Source organism: Ammospiza caudacuta, chromosome 1, assembly GCF_027887145.1.
Source record: "Ammospiza caudacuta isolate bAmmCau1 chromosome 1, bAmmCau1.pri, whole genome shotgun sequence".
In the NCBI taxonomy this organism is placed as follows: Eukaryota; Metazoa; Chordata; class Aves; order Passeriformes; family Passerellidae; genus Ammospiza; species Ammospiza caudacuta.
This window is the reverse complement of record NC_080593.1, coordinates 154,132,361-154,142,601: the sequence shown is the minus strand read 5'-3', so window position 1 is coordinate 154,142,601 and position 10,241 is coordinate 154,132,361. Positions and strand designations below refer to the sequence as shown.

At 48.4% G+C, this 10,241-nt stretch overlaps 1 protein-coding gene across 1 annotated transcript; it reads right to left on the bottom strand.

The window, feature by feature from the left end:
* Positions 1–1,974: 1,974 nt before the first annotated feature.
* LOC131566420 (ly6/PLAUR domain-containing protein 2-like) lies at positions 1,975–8,079 on the bottom strand. The gene is made up of 3 exons (XM_058817717.1): positions 7,909–8,079; positions 4,749–4,868; positions 1,975–3,721 (listed from the first exon to the last, which is right to left on the bottom strand). Exons 1-3 carry the CDS (start codon positions 7,958–7,960, stop codon positions 3,510–3,512), a joined length of 384 nt encoding a protein of 127 aa, XP_058673700.1. The 5' UTR covers positions 7,961–8,079; the 3' UTR covers positions 1,975–3,509.
* Positions 8,080–10,241: the final 2,162 nt, after the last annotated feature.

The window sequence follows — 10,241 nt, the reverse complement described above, 5'->3', positions numbered from 1 at the left end:
GTTTAATAAACAGTTTTTTTCCACTTTTCTCCAAGGAGGTAGTTTCTCCTGGACCAGTTGGGAGGAGAGGCTGATTGAATCTGTTTTCCTACAGGAACCCCTTTGGGGATCCTCTCCCAGATTTGCTCTGGACCAGGACACTGCCCCATCCCTGGAAGTGTCCAAGGCCAGGTTGGACAGGGCTTGGAGCAACCTGGGATAATGGAAGGTGTCCCTGCTCATGGCAGGGGGTTGGAATTTGATGATCTTGAAGCTCCCTCCCCACCTAAACCATTCCATGACTCTGCATACCTCTAGTGCTGCCCCACATTTGCAGAAGGGCTGGAAGGCGGTGGAAAAGGCAATTTTTTTGACCAGATAAAACATAAGGCACTGAGGAATGCCCTCAAATCTGGATATAAAACCTCTGCATGTGTTGGGAAGAACAAGCCCTCAGACAGACAAGAAAAATCCTTCAGCAGAGCAACACCAGTGCTGGATTCCGCTGGCTGTGAAGCCTCACCCGGCAGGGCTGAGAGGTTGCAGGTCTTTTTCTGGCCCTTTGGAGACACATTTTCCTCTGTTCTATTTTCTCCAGCCTATATTTAAACTTCTCTCTCCCCGTGTCCACTCGACCCAGTGACGCAAAAATCCGACCAGGCCTTTGATTCTCCTGCATTTCCTGGGGCACTGGCACTGGCTGTGTTTAACTCCTAAGGGGCAAAGGGAGGGATAAATAACAGCAATAACCCAAGAAACAGCAAATTTGATTTTTTAAAGTGTGCCTGTTCTGCCTGGTGGCTGCCACAGTGTGATCAGGTGACTTGTAACACAAAAAGCCATTTTGTACCCCTGCGTGAAGGGTTTGTCACCTCTCCTAATCAAGGAATGCATTAGAGGTGCTTTGAAGATAAAAATCTGATTCTGGGTCTGTTTTGGCTCCAGTAGAAACTTGTAGGTCATGTTGGTGGGTGAGTCCTGGGTGACAGGAGGCTGGGAGGGGCAGGATGCTCACAGCCAGCACTGGTGACATGAGGGGACAGTCCCCACAGGGAGCATTTTTGTAGCACAGCAGGGTCACTCCCAGCCTCCTGTTGGCCTCGATGCTGAGCTCAGTCTCTTTTGCTCCCTGAAACCCTCCCAGTTCTTCCTGTGCATATCCCAAAAATGCCTCCTGTCCCACTATTTTACCCCTCTCCCCCTCCTTTTCCAGCCGGGATGGCCATAAATCTGACTTTTCCATGGAGGATTTTTGCACTCCTGTGCTCATCCCTGTGTGTGGTTTTCCCCCTGTCTGGCACAGCACAGTTTGGGAGCTAAAAAACAAGCCATAAATGTCGCAGAGACATCTTTTTATGAAAATCCTTTCCTTAGGATTTTTTTCCTTCTGAGAAGCTGAGAGGCCTCAGAAACAAAATTTAAACAATGATTATCTGCTGCTGTGGAAAAAAAAAGAGGTAGATCTGTGATTGGTCTCATGTAGATGTTTGGAATTAATGGCCAATCACGGCACAGCTGGCTCTTTCTCTGTCCGAGTCACAGACCTTTGTTATTCATTCTTTTCTATTCTTAGCTTAGCTAGCCTTCTGAGAACCTTTTCTTCTATTCTTTTAGTATAGCTTTAATGTAATATATATAATAAAATAATAAATCAAGCCTTCTGAAACATAGAGTCAAATCCTCATCTCTTCCCTCATCTGAAAACCCCTGTGAATACCATCACAATAAACCCCCTCCCTGCACCCTGTGCTGCCCCACACTCCTTTCCCATGGGAATATCCAGGACAAAATAAAGATGCTGCAGGCTGAAAAACAGAGAATCCAACTTTATTTACCAAATTCTCACCCTCACTCTCCTAGTCCCTCTGTATCCAGACCCTGCCTCACCCACGGGTGGAAAGCAGAACACGGGATCCTGCAGAAAATGTGGAAAGGCTGCTGGAGACAGAGCTGGAATCCAGGACATAAAAAAAAAAAAAAAAGGAATGTGATCTGAGAATGGCAGGAATGGAGCTTTGCTTCTGGCCTGACACATCCAACTGGTTTTGAAGCAGGGAAAAACAGAACAAACGAGTGGGAAGTAGGGCCTGGTGCTCAGTGCCTGTGAGGGTGGGTGGAATTCTGGGATTTGAGTAACTTCCAATTATTGTCCTCTCCATGGCATTTGCTCCCTGCAGATCTCAGCATTGCCAGGGGGGTGTTTCAGTGTTTTAGTGGGTTTCACCTCCAAGGAAAAGGGCCCACCATCCTCCTGAGCTCTGCCAAGGAATGCAAGATTGTCAGAGTTTTCTCCTAAATGGTACTGAGACAGACATTGAGAAAATACTCCCTCTGTGCAAGGAGGAAAAAGAGCCCCCTGCTTTGGTTTCTTGTGGAAAGAGAGTGGAAAAGGGGGGGGAAAATGGAGGATAAATAGATTTTGCCACAGAGGAGGTTGCAGGGATGCTGTGAGCACACAAGGATGGTGCATGGGGTGTATCCATGCTCCACTCTACCCTTGTTTCCTGATCATCTGGACGATCCCTGGCAATAGGAGCAGAGGGAATGGAAAATTTCCTACATCTCTGTGAGCTGGGCACACCTGGGTCATTCATATCTGCTTCCACTCCAGCTGCTTTTGCAGAAGGCAGGGCCTCAGAATCAATCCCACATCTGCTCCAAGCAAATCCCAGCTGGGATCTCAGCACTTTTAACCAATTTTTCCTAGAGCTGAGGGTCTGGGATAACCATTATTTTTCCTATCCTGCAGTCTCTGCTCTGAAGGGATGAAGGGAGGGCAGAATAAGGGAAGAATTTGCTTGGAATAGTCTTTAAAACATCTGGAAAGGGAAATCCGGGAGCTCCAACTGCAACCTGAGCTCAGGCAGAAGCTGAGGGAGGCGGATGTGTGTTTGTCTGGCCAAAGTTGGAAATTTGAGTTGCAGCTTTGTCAGTCCAGGGGGTGTGCTGAGCTTTCCAGAAATCCATCCTCTTCCCACATGGAAGCTGAGCCCTTCTGAACTCATTCCTTAGCTTATCCTTGGACTTAAGCTCCAGATCTCTGCAGTTGCCACCCACACCCTGATGGGCAGGAAGTAACTGGGCCCAGATCCATCTGCTCCTCTCAATCAGGACATGGCACAGGATTCCCAGAGAAGCTGTGGATGCCCCTGGATCCCTGGAAGTGTTCCAGGCCAGGTTGGATGGGGCTTGGAGCAACCTGGGATGATGGAAGCTGTCTCTGCCCGTGGCAGGGGATTGGAGCTGGATGATCTTGAAGGTTCCTTCCAACCCAACCCATTCTCTGTGGATCCTGAGAAGCAGCTGAAGGTGAGGAACATCTCCTTAAACAGCAGGAAACTGGAGATTTGAGGGGTTTAAGTCCAGGCTAAGTCCAGGTTTAAGTCCATTCTTGGCTTGAATCCAGCATTGAAGATGGGGTGAAGCCACCCGTCAGCATAGAAGGACATTCCCAAAGCATCTAAGAGTTCATGAGGCAGCTTGGCAGGGAGAGTGGTGGGCTTTCAGCTGGAGCTGGGACACTTGTGACCTCACAGGGAGCACTGAAGGACTGTGCCAGCCACCAGTGCCACCAGAGCCAGCGCTGCAGAGCTGCTCCTCACCCCACTGCTGGTCTTTGTGTCATCTGTGCACAGGTCAGTGTAGCAGCAGGATTTGGGCTTTTGGGCCCCTATCCCATTGTAGGCGAGGCATTCCTCCTCACAGTCCCTGGTCACGGTGATGTTGCCAAAAAAGGGATAACCTGGGAGAGGCAGATTGGACAGGAGGAGGAGGTGAGAGAGGGGAAAAAACAGGGAAAGAAAATGGGATTGAGAAACACTGACAGAGGAGGGGTTGGACATCCCTAATCCATGGGTGCCTCTAACCCAGCCTATTTTTTGTGGGAACAGGCCTGCCAGCTCTCACTGCTGACTCTCTCTCACCCTCCTGCTCCTTTCAAATCATTCTAGCATGGACAAGGGACACAATTCCCCATACAGGTTTGCACCCTCTATAAATTCAAGGTCCAGAGAGATATCAGGGTAGGAAAGGCAACACAGCGGTAACAGGTGCAGTGAGTCCTGATACTTCACTGTGAGGCTCCAAATCTGATGGATTTCTCTCCTTCCCTCTCTAAAGTGGGATAATTTCACCAGAGTTTTTACAGAGATGTTAAAGGGACTGGGATGGGGAGAGGGAAATGTGGCCAGCAGATTGAGGGAGGTGATTCTCCCCCTCCGTTCTAGTGAGACCCCACCTGAAGAGTGGGATCTGCATCCAGCTCTGGGGTCCTGATACAATAAAGACAGGGAATTGTTGGAACAGGTCCAGAGGAGGCCATGGAGATGCTCCAAAGGCTGAAGCTCCTCTACTCTGGAGCCAGGCTGGGAGAATTGGGAATGTTCATCTGGAGAAGGGAAGGCTCCAGGGAGATCTCAGAGCTCCTTCCAGCGCCTGAAGGAGCTCCAGGAGAGCTGGAGAAGGACTTGGGCAAGGGATGGAAGGACAGGACAATGGGAATGGCTTCCCACTGCCAGAGGCTGGGGTTAGATGGGATTTTGGGAAGGAATTTTTGGCTGTGAGGGTGGTGAGGCCCTGGCACAGGTTTTCCATAGAAGCTGTGGCAGTCCCATCCCTGGAAGTGTCCAAGACCAGGTTGAACAAGGTTTGGAGCAACCTGGTCGACTGGAATGTGGGAATTTGGAGTTCCATGATCTTTAAGCTCTTCCCCAACCCAACCCATCCTGGACTTCTCCCCAGGGCCCCTCAGCGGCAGTGGTGTCACTCACCTAAGTCCACGGAGTGCAGGGTCGTGGTGCACACGGTGGCTCTTGGGGGACACGTGACGGGTGTCCTGCACTGGGAAATGTCTGTGGGCTGCTTGCACACATAACATCGCAGGGACTGGGCTGCAGAGGGGACAGAAAAGGCTCTGAGGTGACACAGCCAGGAAGACAGACCCAAATCTGCAGCTTTCTGACCAAAATGCAGCAGTGTCCAAAATTGTCCAAAATTAAGCGTGTCTGGAGGCAATGGCAGAGCTTGGATATGCCAGGGGGGAAAAGGATAAATCCCAGCACTGGAGGACAAGGGTGATGTAGCAGGAGCTGGGCCTAAACATGACTTTGGAGGCTCAGCAGCCTGAAAAAGGGGGATTTAGAGGGACTTAAGCTTGAGTTTTGGTGTGTCTGAGCATCCTCTTTAAGAATTCAGCCTAGAGAAGAGGAGGCTGAGGGGAGACTTTTTGGGATCTACAACTTCCTGATGAGGGGAAGTGGAGGGGTAGCACTGATTTCTTCTCTCTGGAGCAGTGACAGAATCCAAGGGAATGGCCTGAAATCGTGTCAGGGGACGTTTAGGTTGGATATCCAGTGCCTAACTGGGTTCTTCCCCCAGTTAGGCACTGGAACAGACTCCCCAGGGAATGGTCATGGCCTCAAGAGCTCAGGACATGTTTGGACAACGCTCTCAGGCCTCAGGGTGGGATTATTGGGATGTCCTGGGCAGGACAAGGAACTGAGCTTTGATAATCCTTGTGGGTGCCTTCCATATCAGGATATTCCATGATGGTAAAAACCAGCTCCCTCTGCTGAGAGCAGCATTCCCCAGCTCTGACAGATAGGCAGCTTCCCCATCCCTCCCCTCACAGCAACAGCTCCTTCCTGCTCGTTTCAGGGAAATTCTGCAGGAATCAGTAACTGAGAGCAGGATTTAAATTTCAGAGCTGTGTCAGAGATCCTGAGGGCTGAGTGAGGCCCTAAAACCGCTCTCATCAGGGGCCACTGCTGCTTTTTGAAGAGGCCATGTACAAACCCTTGCTGGCTGCCACCTGAGGGAGGGACATCTCTAAATATGCAAATCTATGCAAAGCAGCTCTCAAAACCCTCAGTGTGAGCGCTGTCCATCCACAGCCAGCAGACACTGAGAGTGTGGATTTTCCAAAGTCCTGCTGGTGTGGCTTGGTGACAAAAACCAGCCTGGTTTGAGATTTTCTATCCTACCCTCCTTCCACCGGCTGAAAAACAACCGGCGAGCGTCCAGTGCCATCTATTGGTAAAAATTCAAACCGACGCTGTTTTTTTTTTTTTTTTTTTAATTCCCGTTCCGCCATCAGAGGAACCTCTGGGGCTTTGTGATAAGGATAAATATTTTTGAAGGCATTTGTTTGAACACCTGACTTCAGAAAGGAATTTTCAAACATCTACTCCTCGCAGCAGCTCCTTTGGAAAATTGAGCTGTGGGGTAGAGCCTACACAGTGCAAAACTTCGCTTTCTCATTCCTTAGCTCTTGCTAAGGAATTCAATTCAAAGAGACAATTCCTTGTCTCTTTGCAGAAGTAAAAAGGAATTTTTCATGGAAATATTTCAATTTTCCTGTGGCCATACTGCCTGTAAACAAGGGTGGTGGAGCCATCCCTGTTTATCCTAGCTCAGGACCTCACTAGTTCCCTTCCCAACAATCCATGATCCAATCCATAAAATTGTTATATATTTTAACAGAGGTAACACATAATCAACAATCATTTGGATGTCTGTGGATGTGTAGGATGGATGGATGGATGGATGGATAGATAGATGGATGGACAGAGCAGTTCTGGCTTCAGGAACTTGAGAAACTGCCCTGCAACCCTTGGGGTGAGGTGGTTTCCATTTACAAACCTCAATATTTTCATAGATATACTGGGAAGTGCCTTGGGAGAATTAATCCCAGTTAAAAGCAGGTTTAAGGAAGGAAAACCTCAACCCCCTCATCTTTCACCGACTCCAGATGGGACATTTAGAGGACATGGGTTTTGTGGGAAGGTTGCATGGAAGAGGAAAGTCCAAATCCGTAAGGACTGGGACAAGAAAACTGAACGGGGACAACTCTGTGTCCTGATCTGAGCCAATAATTCCCAGTTCCTCACTGTCCAAAAGGACCTTCTATTCCTATATCAAACCTCAGGAATATGAACGGTCACAGACATATCCCTCAGCCACAACAGGGGTGCCTAGACCAGCTGCTTCCCTTTGGATCATCCCCCCAAAATATTTCTGCCTGATTTCAACTGCAAAGCAAATGGGGTTGATAACTCTGTTTCCATAAAATTCTTTGAGATTTTGGGTGGTTTCTCAGAAATTCCATTAAATCCAAGGGAAAAATTCGGATGGAGATGTTTGATCCCTGCCCAGGCTGCCTTTCTTTTGAGATCTTCCATGGAAACAACCCATGGATCTGGGGCCCATGGGCTGTGGGTTAAACCCCTCTGGGGTGGTGTCATCCCTGGAATGCCTGCTCCAGGCAGGGATGTGGCTGCAGTTGGTCACATCTGCATGGAGGAAGGACACAGCGATGGCCAAACCCTGCTGCCAGCTTGCCCAAGATCCAGACCCATCACACACCCAGGGGAATTTCCCATTTCCACCTATCTCCTGAAATATCTCCTGAAATTCCAGGGGAATTTCCTATCTTCTGAAATAAGGGAAAATCCTGGAGCTGAGGGTTTAATAAAACTTTCCAATGTCCTTGGAGTTATTTCTCATACCCCCACTGTATTGAAGTTTCACCTTCTGGCTTCCAGCACTTCCAGCAGCCAGCTGGGAGGTTTTAGGAAAGTCAGGAGCTCGGAATGAACATTCCTGATGGGACAGGGTGGCAGCTCAGGTAGAGACTGGCACTTCAAGCTCTTGCCCAGGCTGGTTCTCCCCTGTGCCTTGTGGTTGTCCCCTCCATCCCTGGATGTGGGTGACAGGAATCCAAAAGACATGCATCGCTCCCAGTCAGGCATCACAGCTCTTCCCACCAGGAATGCATCTCCCCTTTCCCATTTCACCCTCTCCTTCAACCTTCTTCAATACAAAAGGCATCATTTCCCTTACCTGGGGGTCACCAGGTCTTTCCCCTCTTTCCCCTCCCACAAATTTTCCAGGGTGGGGGGCCCTGGAGTGTTGGAAATGAGGAGCTCTTACCCAACTCCACGAACGCCAGGCCCAGCAGGAATCCCACCAGGAGTTTCTTCATGCTGAGAGCAGATCCAGGCAGCCAGGACAGATCCAGAGAGCTTCTCCCAAGGAGCTTTATATGTTTTCCCACCCTCCACCATCAGCTGTTGTTGATCCTGTGGGCGGATTCCCTCGGGGTGATCAGGGGAAAGCCCAGCTCCAGTCTGGATTGGGATTTGCAGAGGAACGAGTTCCCTGATGAGGTGACATCACCCCAACGAGCAGACTCCTGCCATACCTCCGCTCTTCCCCAGGTTTATGTCCTGGGGCTGGTCCCATGGAAAAAGGAAAAACACGGCTGGCACTGCAAGGTGTGGCCCCGTGCCAGGGCTTGGATGGGGAATGTGACAAGGTTTGTTTGCTCCTTCCAGTCTGGCTCTACGAGCCCAGAGCTGGCTTGTGTCACACATGTTATACTGGCCAACAACTGGCAAGGGGCAAGTGACAGCAGGCTTGGCTTCCACGTGCTTTGGAGAAATTATTCCATGGGCTGGCAGGACTGGGGTTGCCCAAAGATGTTTTCCCAAATCCAGTTCAAAATCAAGCCTGGTTTCTGGATCCCTTGATTATTAACTGAGCTGCTGGGCATAGAAATCACTTGGAGGCCAGTGGGATATGGTGCTTCCATATCCCACTTCCAAGTCTGGAATTGGGATAAATCATGTGGTTTTAGGTCCTGGGTCATGCTGGCAAAGCAGGATGCTCAGCTTCCCTTTGGAAAGCTGTCAATTTTTTACCAAATTTTATCCTGAAGCTGGGAAATAAGCCCAACATGGAACAATTAATCAATTTTCCCATTCCAGCACCTTCCTGATAGCAAATTTCACTTTATCCACATCAGGGCAACCCTTTCAAACATCCTAATTTATTTTGTATCTTATCCAATATTTGGGGAGACAGCTTAAAAATGCTTGGAGCCGGGGAGAAATTATTTACTTCTCCCTTTGGACTGAGCTGCTGGTATTTTATATTTCACAGGAAGAGCTGATAGACTTTTCCTTGGGTTTGTTTTGATCCAAATTGGAAAACCCTGGAGTTGTGTAATTTCCCATAAAACAGCTGAATAAGCCAAAGAGGCAAAGTTTGTGAATCACTGGAGCACTTGGGAGATTTTAGGGCTGGAGATGAGGTGAGTGAAGGAGCTTTAATGAGGTGCTTTGCCTGTCACAGACTTGTCACGACAACACACGTGGGAATATTTCTGCCATTTCCAGCAGCCTCTCCTTCTTCCCAGATGGAGGATGGTTCCCAGTAACCCGAGAAGTGTTGCTAATGAAAATTTCCACAGCCACGGATGACACAAAGCTGACAGAGCTGTGGGAAAGGGAGAGAAAGACCTACACCCTAATCCTTTTCTATAAGAATGAAAATTATCCTTTATTTTATCTCTCTGTGCTCTCCAAGTTCAGGTGCTAAAAAAAACCAACTGGATAAAACATATTTTTATATTTTTCTGGGGACATAGGAAAAAAATCCACTTGGTGAAAGCCGCCAGACCTGGTTACATCCAGATCCTTGCTTGGAACAGGGCAGCTCAAGGCACATTTGAGCAATATCCTAATTAAGAGCCATGAAACTGGAAGAGATCCAGTGCTTTCAGCATTCCAGGTGGTTGTGCCTCAATGGGAAAGCACAGTGGGGTTGGCACAGTAAAGCTGCTGGGTGGATTGTGGAGTGGAAATGTCCATGGTCATTCCATACCAAGAAATTTTTGGGATAAATCTGTGTGGTTGAAGAAATAAGGATATAAATACTTAACCACTGACTTAACTCTGTCTTAAAGGCTTTGAGATGTTGGAAATCTTTCCATAAGGCAAAACACTGTCAAAACACCAGAGCTCCTGCAGAGGTGCAGCAGTGCCAGACTTCAGGGAAAGAGGATTTGGGAGCATTCCAGCAAAATTGTGGAGGCAAGGAAAGACCTTTAAGGTCTGTTACCTTTAAGGTATTCCTTGATCTAAAGATAATCAGGAGCTCACGGAGAGATGGAGCCCTGGAAACAAACCCAAAACCTAACAAAAACAGCCCCAGGTGGTGTCTGGGTGTGTATTGGGATAGGAGGGATTTGGATTTTTGATTTTGGAAGTGGCAACACCCTTCTGGCTTCCCAGGTAGAATTCCACTGCCATTGTCAAGAATAAAATGGGATCCTAACGAAAAAAAAAAAAAAAAACGAGAAAACACCAAAGCAATAATGAGGAGAGTGGGACAACAGGATTCACACCAAAAGATGACATGGAAAACACTGGCTCCTTTTAGTTTGGCAGAGTTAAGACAAACCTAAGTTAAATGAGACTGGA